At 28.5% G+C, this 26,765-nt stretch overlaps 1 protein-coding gene across 1 annotated transcript in view; it reads right to left on the minus strand.

The window, feature by feature from the left end:
- The window catches only part of DIP-theta (Dpr-interacting protein theta), a 64,724-nt gene that overhangs the window by 19,471 nt on the left and 18,488 nt on the right, over positions 1-26,765 (minus strand). The window contains exons 3-6 of the mRNA XM_065500359.1: positions 22,338-22,496; positions 21,631-21,759; positions 18,712-18,846; positions 6,522-6,671 (exon numbers count right to left, since the gene is read on the minus strand). Coding sequence (XP_065356431.1) covers positions 6,522-6,671; positions 18,712-18,846; positions 21,631-21,759; positions 22,338-22,496 — 573 coding nt within the window. The remainder of the gene's footprint in view (positions 1-6,521; positions 6,672-18,711; positions 18,847-21,630; positions 21,760-22,337; positions 22,497-26,765) is intronic.

Raw genomic sequence — 26,765 nt, forward strand, 5'->3', positions numbered from 1 at the left:
TGCAAATCATTACTACGGTGAGTCAAAAAGTCCGTTCCTTTTTGAATAAAACACAGGTTTTTGTATACAAAATTATTTTATTTATTGCACTTTGTCTAAAGTTTCTCCAATTTTTTTTTGTATCTTCCAAAAACTAAGATTTGTCGAGGTCATCAAAATAGATTTCATCGTTGAGTTCAAATCTCTTTCAGCCGAGACATTTCTTCAGGTTTGGAAACAAGTAATGGTCAATCGGGGCTAAGTTCAGATAATAGGCTGGGAGATAGGGCATTTCGTAGCCTAATTCATGGATTTCTGTCATGGAAACTGCACATGTGTATAGCTTTTTGTTTACCCGATTGTAAGCAAGCCTTGCTCCCATCTAGTGGAAAGCTTTCTCAAACGCAAGTGATCATTCGAAATTGAAACCACTGAACCATGTGAGAAGCCTATGGCTTCCACAATCTCTCACTCTTTCAATCTCCAATAGACCAACACAGTGATTTTTTTCCAATTGTTTAGGGTGTAAAGACATCAAATGGGATTTCAGAACGATCGGCATATTTCGTGCTTGTACGGCCACATCGAAGTTCAGTAAACTACTTGTTTACCATTGAAATTAATGACGCAGAATTCTCATAGTATTCACCAAGCTAAGCCTTTATTTGAGTGATTGTTTTCTTTCGCAACAAATAATGATTAATGAGAGGACCACACTCAATTTTTTCCAATTTCTCCTCCAGTCATGCGGTAGTCTGCTATCAATGGCTCTCAAACACGAACTATTTAAGTGACGCAGCTTGTTCAAATTTTGACAGGAGTCAACTGACAGAAGCAGTGCTGCATTTTCAGATAAGAGCCGGAGAATTCAAAAAGTCAAGGACTTATTGATCCACCCTCGTGATTTTTTACCAATTAAAATTTACATTTAAATAAACTTTAGAAATGTCGTTTGTGGTTTTCTTTGAATCCGTACTTTTTATTTTGAATTTTACAATTTGTATCAAATAATAATTCTTAGTCGTTCGATGTATTTGTACATATGTAAAGGGTCTTCCAATAGGTAAGGCCACATCTGTCAAACTGGCTTTTATTTATTCACGTTGTTTTGTCAAATCACCATGGTGCACATGATAAAATGGGTGTAATCGTCCTTACTAGAGAACGATTCACAGTGTTGTGGATAAATTTGAATTCACTGCTTAAGAAAACAACCGTAGGATGACGAAACGAAATATCTGCAGAAGACATAGCCGCTGTCAGTGAAAGTGTCCGAGGCATCGATTTCGCGTGGCTCATAAGAATTTGACATTTTGCATTTTGTACCAGTACAAAATTCAACTATCCAAAATTTTTCGTTTGTATCTGTCTGCATCTATAGAAATGGATTTGATTTTGTTTTTAATTCATATAGATGTTTGTAATAAGAACTTTAGGCCTTTTAATGATTAACTTGCAGCAGCAACAGTAATAACAAAGCCCCCCAAAAAAGGATATTTAGTAAATATCAGAAAAAATCTAAATATGTAGAAAATAACGCATTCAATGCACAATGTCATGCACTAGCTGACCCGGTGCGCTTCGCCACCCCAATTAGAAGAAAGAAATAGTACTATTAAGTCTCCCGCTCACTCGTGTCCATATAATCTATATTTCATGTTTCTAAATTCATTGGTGAAGAAATTACTAAAAGTACCATTCGAATAAAGAAATAGTACCAATAAGTCTACCCCTAGAATCCTAACTCACTTAGGACCATACATGTTTAATTTCATGTTTCTAAGTCCATTGTTATAGAAATTTAAAAAAAGTACCATTAGATTAATAAAAAAGTATCATGAAGTATCCTCTTGAATTTTTACTCACTTAGGACCATATATACATGTAGTTTCCCACTCAATTGGTTCCATATAAGCTTTATTTCATGTTTCTAGGTTCATTGGTGAAGAAATTACAAAAAGTACCATTAGAATAAAGAAAAACTACCAAAAAGTCTCCCCCTAGAATTCTCACTCACTTAGTACCATGTATGCTTAATTTCATGTTTCTAAGTCCATTGTTATAGAAAATTCAAAAAAGTACCATTAGAATAAAGAAAAAGTACCAGAAAGTCCACACTTATGGTTTCCCACTCACTTGGTTCCATATAAGCTTTATTTCAGGTTTCTAGGTGCATTGGTGAAGAAATTACAAAAAGTACCATTAGAATAAATAAAAAGTACCAAAAAGTCTCCCCCTAGAATTCTCACTCACTTAGTACCATGTATGCTTAATTTCATGTTTCTAAGTCCATTATTATAGAAAATTAAAAAAGTACCGTTATAATAAAGAAAAGTACCATGGAGTATCCGCTTGAATTTTCACTCACTTAAGACCATATACGCTTAATTTCATATCCATTATATTAGAAAATTCAAAAAGTACCATTAGAATATAGAAAAAGTATCAAAAATCAGCCACAGCCTCTAAGTCCATTGTAATAGAAAATTCAAAAAGTACCATTAGAAGAATGAAAAAGTACCTATAGTTCAGTTCTCACATTTTGGTACCTAAATATAATCCCTTATTTCTAACACTAACTTCGCTCAGATACATATCAGCTAACTTTAATGTCGATAAGTGAAATATTTTAAAATATTAAAAAGGTACCAATAGGAGAAAAGTACTAATTTTACTTTTCCTCCTTGAAAACCCCTCAAGTTTGAAATTTAAAACTATTCCATTTTGCAAAAGTTGTTTATGCTACAGACATGTCTCAATCGATTAAAATCTGCGTTAATGTGCCCAATAATAAATATGTTTTAAAAAAAGTACCAAACTGTTTACCCGGATTTGGCCTCAAATACACCATGGCACTCGAGTTCCAAATGACAACCTGTTAGTTAATTTTTGTATGAATCCAGGAACCAATGTTAAAAAAATTATCAAAATCGGCTTAATAATTTCAAATATAATGTATTTTCCCGATTTTATCCCCTTTTTGGTACCATTTTTATCCCCATTGCGGTGGTTAAATATTATCAAAATAATTTTCTGTATCATGGTGGGAGCTCATAGTAAAATATTCGAATGTCTATGTCAAATTATAGATAAACATATTTTATGAAAAAGTACCAAAACTAAACACAATTTTTATCCCTTAACGGTTCGAATTTCCAAAAAGTACCAAACCTGTGTTTTTTATTTTCTGATAAGTAAAGAATACGATTTAAATTTTGTTTCTGTGTTTATTGGTTTAAAAGATACATAGGGTGCCAAAAAAGTACCAAAATACAGTTTTTACCCGTTTTCTCCCCTAAAAGGTTCGAATTTCGAAAAAGTACGAAACACCTGTCAGCTTATTTTTTAAATGGAGTAACATGCAATTTCAAGTTTTTTTGTATCTTTATTAGTTTTGAAGATATAAGATTACCGTTTTTACCCTTTTTTACCCCCTAAACGTTTGAATTTCCAAAAATCCCTTCTTAGTGGATCGTTTTGGGGAGGGAGGAACCCACAGTTAAAATTTCATGATTCTAGCTTCAGTCGTTTGGGCTGTGCGATGATGAATCTGTCAGTCAGTCAGTAACGTTACTCTTTTATATATATAGATTGTAATGTGGCACAGTGGCGCTATTTGAGTTTTATCGTTGCAAAAATCATAACTTTTGAAGCAAATAAGACAGTCAAAAAATTTAAAAGGCATATGATAGATAATTGATCAGCCTATGAAATGAGTGTTTGAATATGGTTCTATGCCTTTTAGGTGCCTACTCATACGTTAGCAAAGTTGAAATTTGTGGAAAAATCAATTTTATGGCATGTAAAATAAAATATTTTTTAAAATATTTGATTTTTTTACGTTTCTTTTTGTGATTTAAAATTATTCCAGAGAAGATTTAAATTTTTTTTTTTTTAATTTATTTTTTAATTTTTAGAAAATGTTCCAGAAAAAATTTTAAAAAAATATTTTTTTAAAAAAGTAGTACTTCTACACCTTTTTTTAAAAAAAAGTAGTACTTCTACTCCTTTTTTTTAAAGTAGTATTTCTAATCCTTTTTCAAAAAAGTAGTATTTTTACTCCTTTTTTAAAAAAAGTTGGTAAATATCGATTTACCTGGACAAATACAAAGCAAACAGTACAATATTCTTTTTCTTTTTCTTAATAAATCAATGGAATCAAAAATAATTACGATCAGTTACATAGTTTTCGATATATTATATCTGAAAACGGACCAGATTACATAAAAATGGTCTGATTTTTTGAAAACTGAAAATCAGTCAACTTTGAAGGGCTATATCTTCTGAACCAAAAATCTGATTTGAAATCGTTCGACAATTTACTGTAAAAGAGGTTTATTCAATATTTTTTAGTGCTGATGATTTGAACTGGCCGCCAATATCGTGCGATTTTACTTCGTTAGACTTTTTCCTATGGGGTTTTATGAAATCGCAGGTCTATTCGAAAATCCGCAAACCAAAGCTACCTTCAAAGGCATTCTAGACCTTGCCTCAGTCAAATTCAGCCTGATTTGATCGTCAGAGTCATGGAAAATTAGACACTTTGGATGGGCGCCACCCAGCAAATCCTCGGGTATGCTACACATAATGTCATTGATAGATCTTTCAGCAGAATAAAAAATGTTGATGTTATCTCAGACACACTTTGCTTTATTTAAATTTAAAGATAGGAAGAGCTTAATGAAAGACCCTATATTAGGATGGCCTTTAATTTACACTTTTAATGCCCCTAAGATTGTTATCCTAGAAACGAAATATGCAAAATTTTAACAAAATCAGATAACGTTTAGAGGTTTCCAACTTTATTTAAAAATTTCGAGATTTTTATCAAAGTAAATGTTGAAGCAAAACAAGGACCTTCCTAATATATATAAATGTATGTATTGCTTAACTGGTTTGTATGTACAATTAGGTCATGTTAATTTTCAATTAATATCACATTATAATACAAAATCCAAACATTTAACATTGAGACAACCAAATACCAAGAAATCCAAGAAAAGTGGTAAAGAGAAGGGCAGAGAGAGAGTGAGAGACGGAGTAAGAAAATTGGCAGACAGAAACTTTTGCTGTTTATTGTCAAAATGTCAACTTAGGTTTGTGTGTGTTAACTGTAAATAGTTAATGGCCAGTAGTTAAATGTGTGCTAATGAGTGTGTCTGTAAATGTTGAAAATTTCTCTTTGCCTTCTTTACATAGCCTGTATGTTTGTGTAAGTTTATGTTCACTTTGATTTGCCTGGATATTATGTAATGTGGCTTTCTTGAGGTTTTTAAAATATGTATGTACATTTCAAAATCGTATGAGTAGTTTTTGCCTTGTGTTTGTAATAAAATTACGATAAATAATTAAATATTATTGTTGATGAGCTGTTTAAAGCGGTAGATAGTGCCGAGGGGTTAGGGAAAGAGGAAAAAACCTTTTAAAAACCGGAAATTAAATCAATGGCCAGCAAGCAAACTCTTGTACATAACATTTTCTGTCATACATATGTATGTATGTGAGAGTTTTTCAAACTACCTATTTTAATGTAAATGTGACATACTTTGTCATTTAACTTTTTTTTATTTTTCTGTTTCTAATGAATAATTAAAATATAGTTTTCTTGTTTTTTGTTTTGTTCTTGTTGTTTTTATAATTATAGCATAAAGTTTTACTTGTGTATAATAATTTTATTTGCACCTCATCACTGTCATCAGCAGAAACATCATCATCATTATCATCATGCTTATGATGAATATTCCCTTGAGGATTTCAATTTGTCATTTTTTTATAGTTTTCTTATTTCAGTTGTCATAATCCCTTTAAAATGTTGTAGTAGTCTTTTTAATTAACTCAAAGTTTTTAGCTCTTTTTTTTTGTATGGAAAATACTCTACTGGACATCAATTAAGGCTTGAAAGTAAAATGACATGAATATTTCCAAAGTTATTGGGTGTTTGACTTAAACACATGTATGGAAAATACTCTACTGGACTTCAGTTAAGGATTGAAAGTAAAATGACATGAACATTAGCAAAGTTATTGGGTGTTTGACTTAAAATCACCGAATCATTACGATAACCAGAAGCGTAAGAGATCGTATGTGGGAGCAAAAGGGTTCTATCTATTATGGGCTGGTGAAATCTGACCAATTTCTTGAAAACTAAATATATCATTGAAAAAATAAGTAAAAGTTATAATCAGGGTATCTAATATACTTTAAATCGGTTTCTGTTTAGGCTTCACCAAATTCACTGAAGTACTGTGTAATAATAAAGACTTTTTTACACTTTATCCTACAGTAGGGTACTTCAAAGTCCCCTTATATACATCATTGCAATACTCTTATTTATCATTACTTGATTTTTTCATTTTAAATACTATATATTCAGTTGTCACTTCTTTTTTTTTATAAAACTTTGCTTTTTATTCTCTCCTTCTCATCATTTATAAACTTCCGCTGGGCTGCACATTTTTATTTTTATATTTTATAAACTTTTTTGTTGCATAAAGTTTCTGTGTGTTTTTTTTTTTTTTTTGGTTTTTGTTGGTAGTACTTACGATAAAGTTTAATTGCTCCATCAGTATCACCCAATGAGTTTTTGGCTACACAGCGATATGACCCAAAATCTTGTGCGTCAACATCATTTATGGTCAAACGCATTGTTATTTTATAACCATTTTCATATGTTTCAGGCACGAAACGTTCACCTGCAATAAAAAAAAGACACAAGAAAAATACACAAAAAATTCAATGAAAATTAATACACCAGTTTGTAGCTATGTAAATATACAATGAAAATGAAAATGGGAAATGAAATTACAGGCCATGAGAATTGAAAGTGGTATTTAAAAAAAAAAAGTTTCTTTTTTTTCCAGTTATCGCAAAAAAAACCAAATAAAGTAAAAGTAAGTTAAGTAATAAGAGTAGCTTAATAAACTGTACTGTACTGTACATGTATATTTAATGTTCGAAACAAATAATTGCACCAACAAAAAAAAAACCCCAATGTGTTAAATATCTCATCAAGTGTAATTGAAGTTGAAATATGAGTAGTTTTTATATAAATACAATTTTTCCAGCAACCGTTCATATACATATGAAAGGCTTGGGGATACTTTAGCACAAATTGATTGTATTAAGTCGCAGTAAAAGTTAAAAAAGGAAAGTTGATGGACAGATTAAATAAATGGATGAAATGGATGAAATACTTGAAATGGAAAATGACAGTTAAGGAATTTGTGTTAAAAACATAAAATGTTAAGTTAAACAATTTATATATATATTTCAAGCAAAACTTTTTCGATAATATAAATTTTTTACGGAAGCAAACAAATTTCTATAAAAAAAATAAATTTTGTAAAAATTGATACATTGCGACTAGTCTAGATTGAAAATGATTGCAACTAATGGAGGGTTGATATACAAATATTTATTAATTCGAAATCCCCTTATGGTCTAACTTTTAGTATTAACCATACAATGGTTTATAATTTTTTTTTGCTTGGAACAGCGCTCACGGGATGACCCCTACTCATGCAATGCATTGTGTTGGAACTAGGAAAATAGGTTATGGGAAGGAGGATAGAAGGAGTAGTGTTTGTGGACATTTGATTTGAATTTTCCTGCATTGAAAGGGACAGGAAATACTTCGATAGGAAGCTTATTCCACATACGGACGGTACGGCTAAAAAACTCTGTAGTGTGTTGTGCGATCCACTGACTAATCGACCACGAATGGATGTGCCGCCGCTGATGAACGCGTATTTCGTAAGAAACTACGGGTATCGGGAACAAGTTCCCTAATTTCATCAGAACACATTCCATTGTAGTATCGATAGAACAGTGAAACACAACCCACATTGCGACGATGATCCAGAGAATCAATAGAGCTGATACCCTACTGTCGCCGATAAGCACCTTCGCCCTCTCAAATAGACTTCGAAGCACCGGCCCATACATGAGAGTTGTATTCCATTTTGGGTCGGTTATAAGTGGTGTAAATAGTAAGGAGATCAGATGAAGTGAAGTATTTCTTACACCGTCTTAGAAAACCGAGACACTTGAATGCTTCTTTCGACACTTGAAAAATATGTTTTGTCCAGCGAACATCACACTGAATTCTCATGCCTAGAACATCGAGAGCTTCTGATTCCTTAATATTTACACCACCCATAGAAACAGATGAAGCAACATGATATGTTGTGCGTTTGTGTGTTAACAAACAACATTGAGTCTTACGTGCATTAAAATCGACTCTGTTCGCATGACCCCATTCAGAGATTGTCACAAGATCTTGGTTAAGTGTATCATTCATGTTTTGCCTCATTGCCCCAATCTCCAAAAGGCTTGGTCTATAGTTGAATGAATATGAATGGCAAATGTTGCTGTCATCTGCAAAAGAATAGATAGGGTTGGAAGTTTGACTTAGAAGGTCATTTAGAAAAATAAGGAATAGATTAGGAGAAAGAACGGAGCCTTGCGGTACCCCTGAATTAATCTTGAACTCATTTGATGAGATCCCATCTACAACAACTCGTATAGTGCGATCTCTGAGAAAGCTCGATATAAATCGAGAGCTCGGTTTTTTCCGACATTAACAATTGGGGTATTCACATGGTCTTCTATTAGTCATATTGTCATAATGTCGTAATATATTATAATAGTTGTTGTTGTGTTTTGAACAAAAAAAGTATTGTTATATGACAAAACAATAAACATAGTTCAAATAGTCTTATTAGTTTAGAACGTTTTTGTTTGAAACACAACAAAAATTTTTTAAACTATCATAATATATTAGAACATTAATATATTTTTATAATTTTTTCTACTTATAAAAATATATTTGTGGTATTCACACGGTCTACTATTTTGTCATATTGTCATAATGTTCTAATATATTATGATAGTTTAAAAAATTGTTGTTGTGTTTCAAACAAAAAATATTCAATAATGTATACAGAGCTTTAGAATTTGTAGTTTTAATATTAATTAACTATAAATATGTAAAAGTGCTAAGTCCATTTTATTTTGAAAAAATTTCAAAATTATTATTTCAGTCAAATGGAATTGAATATAACTATGTTACTAAATATACATATAATACTTGTTTTAATTATTGGTTTATTCATTAAATTTCAACCAGAAAATAAAATCATATATTTGATCCTTATGAAATTTATTACCAACTCCACTTTCTAATATGAAACAGAAACGTCCCAAAAAAGGATCTATAAAATGCACACACACTTCTTCTTAACTATGATTATTTGTCGTTATAAATCATACCAAGTAAGTAATAGAACTACATTGAAAGATTTGAAAAATATTTAAAATCAAGTATTTTAGAACGTTTGTTGTCCCTCCTGTAATATTTCTGAAATTAAAAAAGAACAAAACACACTAATGAAGTCAAATTTTGTTGAAAGAAGGTATGTACATCAAATTCAATTTAGCGTTTGGTAAAATCATCATTAGCATGTGTTAGCCTAAACTTCTGGAATTATGCGTAATTTAATTTTCATTTTCAATACCTTCATTATGTGTAATTGATTCATAAAAAGTTTTTATGAACTCATTATCCTCTGCTATTTAGAATCATAGTAATTCTTAAACCATTTTATCGAAAGAACTTTATATTATATATCATCAGTTTAGGTTTCAAATCAGAAAACTCGGTTTTTTGGTTAACCGGTTTATAAACACTAGGAAAGTCTTTAGAAAATGGAAGATATTTCTTTTGAATTGTCCTTTTTTCCAAAAATTTTTTTAGTTTAAATGAAAAAGCTTTTTAGCAAAATATATTGAAACTATGAGGCTAGTAAATATAGGATTCTACCCGGTTTTTACCCGATGTATGGGTAAATAAAAGGTATATTTCTTTTTTTAATCTTTTTTTGGGTATTTATAAAATGATTTTAATATCAAAATATTTTCAAAAACTGAATGTCAATCAAACATAAAAATATTTTTATTCATATTAGAAACTAAAAAACATTCAAAAAGGCGAATAAAACTTGTAATTCCGCGAGAAGGTATGTGTTTATTGTGCTAGTAGTTGTAAAATGCAACAAATTTACATAAATAGTTTTTAGGTTTTAACATGGGAAGACCACATATAAATAAAATGTCCAAACATTTAATAAATTGCCTAAAATGTCCTAGTGTGGCCAAAAGGGAAATAGGTAAAACAACCGAAACAGTTTTAACTGCGAATTCATTTGAATGCAGTGATAGTGTAAGTTCTTCAAATTCTCCAAATGCAAACTGACATTAATACACAGTTGAAATCATCGAGGTATTTGCAGTGAAATGGCTGCAGGAGTTATTATTTTTTTAATTTATAAGCCCGATATTGTTTTTGTTCGGAGCTTATCAACAGAAAGCAACAGCCACAAGTCTTCAGGCCTTTTTTTACAACTACTATATACATTTTTTTCTTTTCCTTTGTTTTTCTGCTCCACATAATCTTCAAGATAGTTTTTACCCACATTTTTAGTAAACACCTTTACCGGGTTTTTACCAATTGGGGTTTTACCCATTTTCCATCTATAAGGATAAGCTATGATATAAAAGGTCTTTCATTAAGAGATTCATGTTAAATTTTCCATGGCTCTGGCTCATGAATCAGTTTGAGTATCACTGCTGTTTGTAGGTTATTCGCATAGACCTGCTACCACACAAAGAAAGTTCTAAAGGGTCAAATAGCACGAAGTCGGTGACCAGTTCATATCACCTCCATGTGAGATTACAATGTTCTCAAATCGCACATACAGAATGTCCAATGTTGCATGAGTTGTGTGGCATGTATCTCCGTTCTGTATCATCGAATTCAGGCCAAAAGAAGTTGATAACGGAACGTTGCCCGAACAGAACACCCATTTTGATAAAACAATTTTATTATTTGCAAAACAAACTGAATAAAGGATAGCCAATTCGACAGATGTAGTTTCGACAATATGGCAGCTATCAACTTTCAAAGTTCGGAAGTCGCTGTTGAAATTCCCATTAATATTTAAATTGAGCGATTTTACATCATTTCTATATAAAATTTAAACTTTGAACCTCGATAAAAGACAAACCAAAGCGAGTTAGAAATTTTTGAGAAACTTATAATTGTATGACGGGTAAGTTTCGATGACTTGGAGAAAATTTTCGTTTCATCTCCAATATCTTAGCTTTTTTAGAAAAATTATCAATAACATTGGTTTTCTAGATGACATTGATTTTTTTGATACGAATATTATTGATAAGTTTGATTATCTAGAAAAGTTTTTGAAGATTTTTTGATGACATTTCTACATATTTTCTACATATAAGTTATCGATAACTTTGATTTCTCATCCAAAAGTTATCGATAACTTTCATTTCTCATCCAAAAGTTTGAGTTTGTATGGAAAAGTTATCGACAACTTTATTTTAAAAAAAAAATTGTCGACAACTTAGATTTTCTATTGGAAAGATTGCTATGACTTTTCTATTTTTATAGAAATATAATCGATAACTTTTTTCTATAGAAAAGTTATCGATAACTTGGATTTTCTATAGAAAAGTTTTCGATATCTTTGATTTCCTATAGAAAAGTTATCGATAACTTTGATTTTATAGGGAAAAATTATAGATAACTTTGATTTTCTATATGAATGTGATTTTCTATAGAAAAGTTATCGATAACATTGATTTTCAATAGAAAATTTATCAATAACTTTAATTTTCTACAGAAAAGTCATCGATAACTTTGATTTTCTATAGAAAAGTTTTCGATAACTTTGATTTCATATAGAAATGTTATCGATAACTTTGATTTCATATAGAAAAGTTATCGTTAACTTTGATTTTCTACAGAAAAGTGATCGATAACTTTGATTTTCTATTGAAATATTATCGATAACTATAATTTTCTTTAGAAAAAATATCGATAACTTTTATTTTCTATAGTATAGTAACGATAACATTGCTTTTCTATAGAAACGTTATCGATAACTTTGATTTTCTATAGACAAGTTTTCAATAACTTTGATTTTCTATTGAAAAATTATCGATAACTTTTATTTTCTATAGAAAAGTTATCGATAACTTTAATTTTCTGTGGAAAGTTATCGATAATTTTTAATTTTTTTTATAAGTATGTATATAAAATGTATCGTAAACTTTCGATATGCTATAGGAACTCGATAATTTTGGTGTCATATAGATATCTTTTATTTTTTTGTTTGATTTTGTAATAGTTACCGATTAACTTGATTTTCTATAGTAAACTCATCGATAACTTTGATGGTGATTGGTATCTTAGGTTTTCTATAAAATTTATCATAATCTTTAGGTTTCTATAGACTAGTTATTTATGTTGTTTTTCTCCATGAGTATCAATATTAGCATTGCTTTTCCATAATAAAGTTTTCGATAACTTTGCTTCTCTATACAAATGTTATCGATAGCCTTTTGTTAATCATCATCAGTGAACAATTTATGCGAACATTTATTCAACGTTTGCTGTTAAACAAAATTTAATTGCAGCTTCGACAAAGAATTTTGGAGTCTTTTTATTTTCAGCAAATAAAGAAACCTTGTTTTTCATGTCAGTAATTAAATCTGGAGATGTCGTAGTATTGTTTGACATTCGATACATGCAGACAAAAGTACAGATACACAATATGCTTGAAGTTGCCACAAAAGTACATATATCTGTCCAAACGAGTAAACCATATGCAAAAAAAAACACACACACAACTACTTATTATTCAACTCAAGTGATTCGTATCAAAAAGAAAAAAAAATAAAGTAACCAAATACTATAGTAAATTAAATTTAACATTTATACAATTATATCTACATATTTGTATATATCTTTTTAAATTTATTTGTATAAGTCTTTATGTATTAAAGTATAGCCGACATGAATATTCTTCTATCGAAATACAAATATGTATTAAATCCCTCTAGGAAACTAATGAATTCATGCATGAAACCACACACAGTAACGAATGAAATCTAAATACAACTGAAATAAATTCTTAGAAATTTTCTATTTATAATTTGGGTTTTTTGTATAAAAATCAGTTGAATAATTATTATTTAGCTACGTTAGGTATTGAAGTTAGTTTTATCTAAATTTCATAAGGGGATTTTATTCTAATTTTAGTTTTGCTGTTGTATATGCGATGTACTAGATTATAATATTAAATAAGTTTACACTTATATAAAGATAAGCTCTAATACAATGCTATTGATTATAGAAATTGTATTTAAATATGAATGGCAGAGGTATAGACTTAGGGCAGAGATGGAAGCTGAAGATTTCTGCAAAAAATTCTGTGGAAAAAATTTTCAAGATCAAGAATTGGAGGCATTAGTCCGTGAAGATTGTTGTAAAACTCAAATCAATGCAAAATCATTGAGAGCTACTAAATCAGCAATTTAAAAACTTTTGCTAGCAGCAGGATTCATCCAAAAGCAGGAAAATTGGATACCATACGAATATAATCGAGTTTCAAGGTCTCTCGATTTCAATTCGTATGGTACCCAATTTCTCTGCTTTTAGATGTATCCTGCTGCTTGAACACTATTCCGAAAAGATGCTTGAGAACTATAAAAGAAATCATTTTTTCATCGAATCATTACTTGCGATGCAGAATGGATCCATACCATTAATCCGAAGAGTAAGAGATCATATGTTAAGCCCGACCATTGCAATACAATGGAAATTTAGCGATTTGTATATAAAATTTTAATTTTAGCCTTGTTAAAAGACAAACCAACTACTTTTCCCAACCCTGTTTAAGTGTAAGGGTTATACTCTTATTAAATAGTTAAAGAAATTACACAACAAACTGATCTAAACTCTGCACATGTATCAAACTTGAAACTATAATTCATGTGTGTTTAATTTTTCTCCTCATCTTGAGCTTCTTAAGGATACCATGTGTCATGTTCTATTAAAGAAAACTGAGTGAACATGAAATTGTGTTGCTGTTGGAATCCTGCATGTACAAAATCATTTAAGTGTAGGATACTATTAGACTAAAAGACCTGAAAGGTAAATACAAAAATCTAACACTCAAACAAACACATACAGCAAAAAAAATCCTACAGATACATAACTAGTTATGCAAATAGAAAATGACTTGAAGCTAAAGAATGCGTACGTTTCTATGAATGTGTTTATTTAGAATGTGGGAGACTGTGAGTTTCAGTTTCCAATATGTTTGTGTTTATATGCCTGATATATTATAAATATTGTATGTTGATGTATGTTTGTATATCTGATTAAGATTCAATATGTCTTTCAGTCTTTAGACACACAATGACTAAATGAATTTGATTGTGTGTTTTTTTGTGTGCAAAATATGTAGAACTTGCTGCAGTCTGTAAATTTATCAGCTTTTGAACTCGCACAAACAAAGAGTTCTTTGTTTGGCAAACTTCTCTACCAACTCATTTCAAGTTCTTCATGTGGTGATTTTTTTTGTCTATGAAGGAGGACAAATAGAAATTGTAATATATTTTACCTTTTAAGCATAATGAATTACATACAATCAATGATTTTGCTTTAATTTCTGAGGAGCATACATTAACAACAATATAACTATCTATCTATATACCTGTATGTACTGTGAGGCCTGTGACAAACCTAATGGCAAAATAGTTGTGGTATCAGTGGCTGAGGCCTTAGGTGGGTAAATGAGTGAGGTTTTTGGTTGCATAATTGAAAGTATTGTATATAAACAATGTTAAAGCTCCCTTAGGCTTTTGGATTTATCATTAAAGTTTACTGGCAAATCAAGTAATAGGCATTAATTAAATTTTCAAATAATTGTTATTCAAATTGACACATTTGTAAGGAGATACAACAAAGTATTTTTATTTAATTTTGCCATACTTTATAGTATGACTATGGAGAATTTAAAACAAATTTGAGCAACATTTTATCAGGCTTTATATTTATTATATTTATTTGTATATGGGATAGATTAAATAAAGGATCGATATTGCCTATTTTCAATACCAAACAAATCGTATCAACATAAAGTATTTGTGGAAAATTTCAGCGAACTAGCTTTGGTTTGGGCCCTTTCGTGTTTTCAACAAACAAACAGACAGATAGATGTAGCTAGATCGTCTTAGAATATTATGAGGACCCGGAATATACATATATCTTTTGGTTCTATTACCAATATTTCATTACGTTCAAAGCGGAATGACAAAATCAATATACCCTCCATATTTTTTAAAAATGGGTATTAAATGCCCAATTTCTAAACAACTCATATTGTTCTATATTCAAAATTCGTAAATTTTGCACGACAACATAACTTAATAACTTAATTTGAAAATGTTTGTTTTTTTAATTTAAACCCGTTTCTTTTATTATGTTTTAAAATATTTACAATAACATTAGAAAATTTAAAGCTAAATTTTAGTTCTCAAAATGTTTTTTATACTCGAAAATTTAAAAATTTTGTGTATTTGAAAATTTTTAATATTCGAAAATTTTGAAAATTTTGAAATTTTTTATATTCGAAAATTTTGAAATTTTTAATATTCGAAAATTTTGAAATTTTTTAAATTCGAAAAGTTTGATATTTTTCGAAAATTTTTATATTCGAAATTTTTTATATACGAAAATGTGAAAATTTTTATTTTCAAACATTTTGAATTTTTTTTATATTCGAAAATTGTGAAATATTATGTATTTGAAATTGTTTATATATTTATATATGTACAATGTACATTACATTTTTTCATAAAAAATCCATAGCAGAAACGCATTATGCGGAAAATTCTAAAAAATTTTCCTCAAGAAATCATAGGTCTAAAATCAAATCCTATCTTCAGCATTTCGACTTGTATCCAATAAAAAAATATATATATACTGAAATATCATTGGATAAAAGTCGAAATGGGCAAGATAGGATTTGATTTTAGATCTATGGTTTCTTGAGGAAACTTTCTTAGTATTTTCCGTAGATTGCGTTTCTGCTATACGATTTTTTACTTACTATCATGTACATACTATCATTTTCAATACTACAGAATTTTTAGAAGTTTGCTATATTTTAAAATTTTCAATTTTGGAAAAAAATGTTTTAGTTGTTTTAGTGTTCGAGAAATTATTTTGCAATTCAGTAATTTAAGTGCAAATTCCTTCACATTCTAAAAAGTATCCTGAACATTTTCCCTACAAAAATCACTACAAATTTAAAAAAAAAAATATTTTAAGAAATTTTCTACTTTGAAATTAAACTTGTGAAAAAAATGAGAAAAAATTTCTAATGAAAATCAGAGATACCGCTGATTTTTTTTTATAGAAAATCAAAATTAGCGATAACTTTTCTTTAGATAAAAAAAGTTATCGATAAGTATTCTATATAAAATCAAAGTTATCGAGTCAAAGTTTTCTCCAGAAAATCAAAGTTCTCGATAAGTTTTCTATAGATAATCAAAGTTCTCGATAAGTTTTCTATAGATAATCAAAGCTATCGATAATTTTTCTATAGAAAATCAAAGTTATGGATAATTTTTTTTTAAAAAAATCAAGGTTATCGATAACTTTTTTATACAAAATCGAAGTTATCGATAACTTTTCTGTACAAAATCAAAGTTATCGTTGAGTTTTCTATACAAAATCAAAGTTATCGATAACTTTTCTATACATAATTAAAGTTATCGATAACTTTTCTCTAGAAAATCAATGTAATCGATAACTTTTCTATAGAAAACAAAAGTTATCGATAACTTTTCTAAAAAAAATCAAAGTTATCGATAACTTTTCTATAGAAAATCAAAGTTATCGATAACTTTTCTATTGAAAACCAAAGTTATCGATAACTTTTCTATTGAAAACTAAAGTTATCGATAACTTTTATATAGAAAATTAAAGTTATCGATAACTTTTCTCTAGAAAATCAAAGTTTTAGATAACTTTTCTATAGAAAATTCAAAGTTATCGATAACTTTTCTATAGAAAATCAAAGTTATTGATAACTTTTCTATAGAAAATCAAAGTTATCGATAACTTTTCTATAGAAAATCAAAGTTATCGATAACTTTTATATAGAAAATTAAAGTTATCGATAACTTTTCTATAGAAAATCAAAGCTATCGATAACTTTTATATAGAAAATCAATGTTATCGTTACTATTTTATAGAAAATAAAAGTTATCGATAACTTTTCTACAGAAAATCAAAGTTATCGATAACTTTTCTATAGAAAATCAAAGTTATCGATAACTTTTCTATAGAAAATCAAAGTTATCGATAATTTTTCTATAAAAAATCTAAGTTATAGATAACTTTTCTATTGAAACTCAAAGCTATTGACTTTTTAAAATTATCGAGAAATTTTCTATAGAAAGTTAAGGTTGTCGATAACTTTTTTAAAGAAATTCAAAGTTATCGATAACATTATTGTAGAAAGTTGTAGTTACTGATGACTTGTATATAGAAATTTTAAGTTATCGTTGACTTTTTTATACAAAAAAAAACAATATTTGAAAGTTTTTCTTTATTTGCAATTTTTTAATTGTATTTACATTTCAATTATTCAAAATTTTTTAATGTTTTTTCATTCAAAATTTGTTTTATCTTTCCATACCTTTTAATCTTCGAAAAAATGTACATATATGTTCAAAAATTGTTAAATATTTGAAAATACTCAAAAAGTATACAATATTATTCAAATTATTCCAAATTAAAAAAAAATATTTTGAAATTTGTTCTATGTTTGTAACTTCTCGATATTTGTTTGTATTATTTTATTAGCAAAACAGTATCAACTCAAAATACAACCAAATTTAAATAAAACAATTTGATTAATTTTAACTTGAATAAAGGCTCAGTTCAAAATAATACATTTTTTTATGAAAATATACGATGTATTTCTATTTAAATTTTTGTATTAACTCAAAAATAATAGCTTTTTGTTGATACAAGGAAGTCACTAATTATCATGAAAATGGTCTCAAATGTGGTTTTCGAGATAAAAGAGTATTCGGAATACGTTGAAATTTTTACAGTAGATAGATATTGATGTTGTTAGTTGACTTCTTGCAAAGAATGAATTTTTAAAAATTTTGAAGGTCAAATTTTCAATACCAATCTTTTTTTATATGCTACAATTTGTCAAGTTTTGAGACATTAAAAATAATACTCAAACATTTTTTTTCCTATCTAAATTATTGAATGAAAAATTTTCAATACCCAAACCTCGTGGCTAATTTCTCAATCCCTCTTTTTCCACATCCCTGCTCTTTAAATTGATGAAATCTGTTGATGAGGTAAACCTATAATTTGTGAAAATATTTGTACAAGAATTTCAATCCCTTTTTCCATAGCCATAGGTATGTATGTGTGTGTATAGTAGAGTATATTTAAGTATATGTGCATTATCCTTTACTCTGTGTGTTAATATTTGATTTTTGGGGATGAGACAACACAAAAAATTTCGAATTAAAATTTGAATACTTTTGTGGTTTATGGTTGCAGAATATTAAGTAGTAAATGATTTTTTCTTATTTTTCCATTTTGTATGTTTCTCATAGAATTATTCAATTAATTTCTATATACATTTTGGTAGTTTGTTTTTTTTTACTTTTTTTTATTTCTAACCATACACTTTAGTTTTCGGGTTGTTTGGATTTTTTTTTATATAATTCTCTTATTCTATTATTTGCCAGCAGTCTCAAAAATACTTTTATTTGTAAAAACCACCCTTTACCACTTTTAAAATATAAACGAAGTTTTGTACTTACCCGGCACTATAATTGTGTCATTTTTCATCCAATAGTTTATTGATTTTGGAAATGCTTCAGATTGGCATTCAAGTGTAATATTTTGTCCGATTGCAGCACCAACTAATTGATTTTGTATCCAAATCATGGGTGGAACTGTTGTAAAAATAAGAAAATAATGCAGAGTGAATGAAAAGTATAAGGAAAAATAAAGTAGATGAAGAGTAAAGTAAAAAAAAAACAGTTGAAAATAAATTGCAATTTGAGGTTTTTTTGTTTGCAGCATTATTTAGTATGTGTGTAAGTGTGGGGGTGGGGAACGGAACAAAAAAAATTAAAACACTAAATACTTAATGGTTTAAGAAACAGTTGCAACAACAGAAAGCAATTAAAAACAATAAATCTCATAAGAGAATTAAATAGAAATTAAAACAAAATTATTCGCTTGTCCCAAATGTATACTATGGCAATTTGCTACATTAATAGTTACTAAAAGTATGCAATGTTTTTTATAGTTTGTGATTAAAGTAGTTGAATTGAATGTAGAAAGAAAATATTATTTTTAGTTAATACAGATAAACAATACTACACTAAATAATCTTTACACATACGACTAAAATACATAAAATTTAATATTTTAAAATTTGTCTGCTAAAAATGCTAAATTGTTCAAAGATTACAAATTAAATCTAAAAAATTTTCATAACTCGAAAATTTGTATATTAAATTTTTGAGAAATTTTAATTATTTAAAAACTTGGTATATTTTAAAATTTTACCCATAGGGTCCACACATTTCCTTCGGGGCTAGGAAATTACTTGGGAGACAAATATGGAACACATCAATGCTTCCAAGACTGCTTTCCGTTTTCTGAGTCTATTTTAGGGATATAAGAACATGTGGCCCAAATTTGAAATTTTGATAAAAAAATAGATCAAATTCCGAAAAGACTAGGGGCGACATATTCGAAAATTATGACATGATTTTTATATCAGAATGTTCTCCGTAAAGATACCTTACGGTTTTTTTATTAAAAAAAGATTTAGGTCATCTTTCCCCACATAAAACAGCAAAAATCTACTATGTGTTCAGAAAAATCAAATTTTTCTCGATTTTTTTTTACATTTTTAGGATAATATAAGTGATTGTTTGACTTTTTTGATTTTGCTGTTCAGAAATGTTGATTTTGAAGTTCAAAAAAGTTCAAAACAAGAATTGGAGCCATTACTAAATGAATATTGTTGTAAAACTCAATAAGAGCTTACAAAATCATTGGGAGCTACCCAAGCTATCCCTTGTTAAATGCAAGATGGCTATTCAGCGGACACTATATCAATATGCACAAAGCAGGTGGACCAATGAGCCTTTCTGTGCTATTACGAGGTCTACTTGGCTTGTATATGACGCCAGCAGGACGAATCTACTTATGGAATTCCGTCGTGAGCAAATAAGATTAATTGTCTCCTTCATTACAGGACACTGTATAATTGGGACACATGCTAGGAGATTGGGCCTACGGTACAATGACTACTGTAGGAGCTGTCATAATGAGGAAGAGGCTGAGACGTTATCACACCTATTCTGCCAATGCCCGGCTGTGATAAACCTGAGGGAACGCATCCTCGGAATACCATTCCTATCATGCTTAGATGAGCTATCAAGGATGAGTCTTAGACGAATCTACTCTTTCATCAGAGAATCTGGTTGGTTTAGCCAGGAAACAACGGACGTATAATGAATGCACGGATGTTTGCCTATGGGATCAGTTTTGAATGGACCCAAGTGAGCTGCTTGAAGAGCATGGAACCTAACCTAACCTACTCAAGCTTCAAACTCAAGACTTGTGCAAGCACCAGGATTCATTCAAAAGCAGGGAAATTGGGTACCATACGAACTGAAGCTAAGACAGCTGAAAGATGATTTTGTATGTCTGAAATGCTGCTGAAACACCATAAAAGAAAATATTTTCTTCACCGAATCATAACTTGCTTAGAGATCGTACTTGAAGACCGGCCAACCAATTAAATCGAAAACAAAGTCAAATATCGATGGCCTTAATATATTTATTTAGATCAAAAAGGTCCTGTCTATTATGAGCTGCTGAAATGTGACCATACCATCAGCTGGAACCTGTACCGAACGCAACTGATTCATTTGAACCTACACATTGGCCACGCCCAGTATATGAGGCCAGATATAAAACCATGATATTCCATCATGACAACGCTCAGCCACATGTTGCAATACACCTTAAAAAGTATTTAGAATGAAGTGGTTGGTTATGATTCACCTGCTTTATAAAGCAGACCGTGTCCGTCCGATAGATATTCGTTTCAATCGATGCAGAACACTCTCTCTTTGGGTAACCTTCACTTTAGAACAGACTATTGATATTGGGTTGATTCGTTCTTGGCCTCAATCCATATATTGCTAGAGAGTTGGGAAAAGGCTATAGCTACAAATGCCCAATACCTTGAATAAATGTATATTGTACAAAAAAACCTAATAATTTGAGAAAATCCAGCATTTTGAAGTCATACATCCAATATGTAATTGTGTTTAAATAGATTTCTAAGTCATACCCTGAAACTAGGCAATACAATTATTACTAAAGTTGGGATTCATGTAATGTTTAGCTCAAAAGTAAGACAAAGTCTATATATTTAGAAGTCAAAACTTATTTAGGAAATTTTTGCTACTTATTTAGATCAAACATATCAAGAAATTAAAAATTGCCGATTTTTGGTGAACAAATTTAAAAACCCTGCTGCTGGTCACACTGTTTAACACACTCACAACATTTGTGGCAAAAGCATTGCATACTTTTAGGTATTTAAATATAAATAAATCCCATTTGCTTAATTTTGATTTAATACAACACATTTTATGCATACATTTTCTAGTAAAATAAAAATTGATATTTAAAATTAAACTACTTACAATGTATAATCAGCATAACACGTTTGCTTACAGTTGGCGGTATACCATTTGATGCTATACACAGATAGGCACCCATATTCAAACGATTCACTTTGGCAATTGTTAGAAATGAACCATTATAACTAACGGCTGTATAGGGAAATATAGAAATAAAACAAATTAAATTACATACATAGATATAAAACATGTTTTCAAAAGTAGTTTAAAATAAAAATATATAATATATTTGGTGAATACATGAAACTAAAAGTATTTGTTTAAACCATTATAGTTTGATTGAAAAATAATTCGTTGCTGTAATAAAGTTTTTATTTAGTTTTTCATTAAAATTGCTTTACACTACTATATTGATACAATTTCATAGAATTTTTTGTTTGACATTATAAAAATTGTTAAAAGGAATGTTTGCTACATGAAATAAATAACCCAGCAAAAATTGTGTTATAAAATTATAAAATATATTTGTAATTTTTTGACAGCAAAACCTTTGCTGGTTTATATTTCCACATTTATCTCATTAAATTTTTGTGTGTTTCCACTTACAAATGTAATGCATTAGGTTTTCATTTTATTTATTTTTTTGTTGTTGCCAAACTGTTATATAAAATAGAAATGTGAAAACATTTCCACTTATACTACATAGTTATACATAGAATTTATTTCTCTTATTTCTTTTTTGTTTTGTTTTTTTTTTTAGTTTTTATTACCTTCTGTACCATTGGGTATGGGTATGGGTTCACCACCTTCTCTACGCCATGTTATGGTGGGTGTTGGTGAACCAGTTGCCGCACATTTTAATGTCACATTAGAACCTTCACGTACCACCATATCCGTACTGGTTGGATAATCTAAAATATCCGGTGGCACTAAAAATTGTAATAAAATGGGAAAATGGAAGAAACAAAAATTAAATAAAATGTAAGTAATTTAATTGTTATCGATGTTGTTATTGCAATACGACAAATATTACTTGCATCACATACACATAGTTTTTTGCAAATATCGCCAATAGAAACCAGTGTTTTACAAATGGAATCCCTATCAAAAATATGTTGGTAGTTTGAAGTGATATTTTGTGCTCTATAACATCTATAATAGTTTCAAACATATGGCAACAGTTGCTGGTAGTTTTGTCGTTGTTATAAACGACAATGGCTATAATAAAAACATCATGCAACAGAATTTTCTCTGGTAACAAACAATACCAATTTAACAGAAATCAATTGCAATTTAAGTTTATTGTTCGTTAAAGGAAAAGGAAATTAATTTAGACTTAAGAAAATGTTTTTTTTTCTTTTAAAAAAAAGTAATTTTTTTTAACTTTATTGTCATAGTCATACAAAATTTAATGTTGTTCAAAAATTTTAAAAACGCTTTATTTTATTGAGGTTCAAAATTAAAATTTTATATATTAATAATGATAAATCGCTCAATTTCAAACCGCATATCTAATTTATACAATACTAATCTCATAATAATTCTTAAGTACACTAATTTCAATCTTTTCTAAAATTATTTTCCTTATGAACATAGGATATTGAACCAAAGTCCTTGAACCAAGCTATTCCGATAAAAATATCTCCTATTTATTTTTTTCGATATGACAGTCCTTAAAAAGTTCGGTCTATATAAAAAGCTACACGCATCGTTAGGAAAAATCATGACTCGTTATTTCTCTATTCACACACTTGACCTCTTAAACCAAAAAAAATATATACACCAGCAAAACAAAATTCTTTAAACATAAATATACACACAATATAACCTTGTCACATTCTTGCAATCCTCATCCGCATTTAGTTTTCATACTCAACTACATTTTTATACACCGTTTAGTAGTATTTTTGATGTTTTGTTACATACAACTTCCCCGCCAGTTTTGTTTTCCTAAAACTTTAAAATCCATATCTTGAGTTTCAAGCATTTTTTCTTTAATTTTATTTTTGATTATGAATCATATGATTTATTACTATTTTTTGATAAATAAAAATTATTTTTTTTTTTTAATTTATAAAATCAAAATTTTTATTTTCCTATTTTACAAAATTAAGAAAATCTAAAAAAATAATATTGATCGAATTTGATAATTTCTTTAAGATTTTCATTCTCAAATCTATTTTTACACACCATTTAGTAGTATTTTTGATGTTTTGTCTGAATATTTAAACTTTTTTCATTTTATATCTAGAGTAAATAGTATACAACTTCCCCACCAGTTTTGTTTTCCTAAATTTTAAAAATACATTTTTTTTGAATTTTAAGCATTTATTATTGAATTTTCCTTTAGATTATAAATCGTACGATTTATTACTATTTTTTGGAAATTATGAATTAATTTTTTTTGGAAATTATGAATTAATTTTTTTTGGAAATTTGATAAAATCAAAATTTCTATTTCCTTAAATTTCATAGTAATGCTTGTACAAACTAGTTTTAATATCATTTCTAAAAATCTTTTCCTTATGAAGACAGGATATTAAACCAAAGCTATTCCGAAAAAATATCTTCTATTATATTGTGATTTTCCAACAAATTGATACCATACAAATTTCCTTTAAAATATCGTATTATTTTAAATGCATAAAAAGATTTTACTATCAAAATGGAAATATTCTTTACTGTTATTTCACCCGAGAAAAGTAAAGGTTCAAATAATTATTTTTGTGATCGTAAATTTTTGTTTCGTTCCAGCTATAAAATTAAATTTGTTTCATATAAAAAATCTTACAATTAATTTTAAATTAAAGCATCAAATTTCTGAATTCCCTGCAACGCATACTAATAAAATATTCTTAAATTTAACAAAACTGGCCAATATATTTAGTTTACCTACCTTATTGACTTAAGCCTCTTAAGTGAATTTTTTTAATTGTGTGTGTATTTAATTTTTATTTGCTAAATATTTTTTATAACCTTGTAATTTGTTTTCTTTGAAAACGAACTAAAAATTTTAAATGTCTTTTTGTCAGTGTGTTTGTTGGCTTGTTAGAAAACCAAAATTTATTCTAAATTAAAAAAATAAAATAAAATGAGAAACTCAAATAAGACGTGTTTGTTTTAGGTAACAGAAATGTACCATACAACATATATACATAGATACGAGTACATAGATACATACATATACATAACTCATACACACATTAACAATTTATATTTTTCCTACACCGCCACTACGGTGACAGTATTTATTATTAAATTAGCAAATGTCTGCATCAAATACTCTGTTTTATATACCAACTAAAAAAACATTTCATTCCTTAGAAAAAAACAACTAGAGCATCGACAAAAAAGAGAATGGTTTCTATTCAGACGTGCACGAAAATAATGATGTTGCAGGCGAAATGTATTTAGTTAGAAAAAGGAAGCTACTGAGGAAAAAAAATAGGATACTCTCACACGTTCCAAAGATATAAAAACGAATTCTGGTTAGAAAATTTATACAACAATATAAATTAGAGTAGCTAAAAAAAAGTGTGCTAAATGCCCTACTGAAGGGTGTTGCAGGTAGATAGTGCAGCTTGTTGCAAGCTTTTTAAACAAATGTATACACCTGCAAAATCGAATATGAAAATATGAAAATAAATTAACTCAACACTAAATAAAACAAGCCATTTATCATATCACGTTGTAACATTCTTGCAATCCCCAACCGCATTCGGTTTTCAATCTCAAATCTTTTTCTACACACCACTTTGTAGTATTTTTGACGTTTTATGTGACTATTTATAATTTCAGCATTATACAACTTCCCCGCCAGTTTTGTTTTCTTAAATTTTAAAAATCCATATATTGAGTTTCAAGCATTTATTTTTAAAATTTTCTTTTTGACTATGAATCGTACGATTTATTACTATTTTTTGGAAAATAAGACTATATAAATTTTTTTTTTAAATTTGTTAACATCAAAATTTCTATTTCCCTAAATTACAAAAGTAAGAAAAAATTAAAATGAAATAGATCGAATTTGATAATTTTTTATTAAAATTGCAAACAATATAAACTAATATAAACATCTAAATAGATATTCTATTCAAATTTCCCTACCTTTTACATATTTCATGATAAATTTAATTATTTTTTTAAATATTTCCTTAAGTTTTACAAATTTGTATGAAAATTTTACTTTACTTTATTATTTTTGGTACAATAAATGAAAATCATTATAGACTTAAGTCCATGTTTATTACATTTAAATAATAAATTTTATATTATATACTTTTAATATTTAATAATAATTTTTTTTTGTGAAATATTTCCTTAAGTTTTACAAATTTTTATGAAAATTTGACTTTTATTTATTATTTTTGGCGCGATGAATGAAAATCTTTATAGATTTTTTTATAAATTTTATACAAAGTCGAATTTGCGTGTGCGATATGCTGCTTCAACGCTATAATAGAAAATCATTATTTCTGATGAAAAATGGATTCATTACGATAACCCGAAGCGTAAGAGATCGTACATGAAGCCAAGTCAACCATGCGAATCAATATCAAAGCCTGTTCCCGTGAAATACTCTGCATCTGAACAAAAGTATCCTATCTATTATGAACTGCTGAAATCTGACAGACCATCACAGTTTCGATAAATTTAAGTTATAAATTTTATTTTGCTTATTTCCACTACATTTAATTGGTATGTCATGGCTCAATAACTACAATTAAAAATCGAAATACTGTTATTAAAATTCTGATTTAAATTATTAATATAGATCTCAAAACTTGATTTAAGTACTACCTTCACATAGTCGTTCTAGATAAGCTTAAACAATTTCTCTCCATTACATCTTTTTTTTCTATTTGATAAATACACTCCTTATGAAAAATTCAAGCGGGGAAAAAATTACATACAAAAAATAAACAAGCAACACTCAAATGAAATAGAAAGTTTCTACCTCAACATTTTACTTTAGAATTTAACAGAAACAAGGTTAAATTGAAAACCATTTTTTTTTGTTTTGCTTTTTACAATTGTAAAGTTTTTCTCTAAAGAACAGAAACCTTCGTTATTTTAACTAATAAAATACTAGAAAGCTTTAAAAGAAGGCATAATAGTTCAATACAACCTAATTGATGATGGAAGAAAGAAAGAAATATATTGATTTGTTTTGTTAAGGTTGAATGAAAATGTAGAAT

Source organism: Calliphora vicina, chromosome 2 (assembly GCF_958450345.1).
Source record: "Calliphora vicina chromosome 2, idCalVici1.1, whole genome shotgun sequence".
NCBI lineage: Eukaryota > Metazoa > Arthropoda > Insecta > Diptera > Calliphoridae > Calliphora > Calliphora vicina.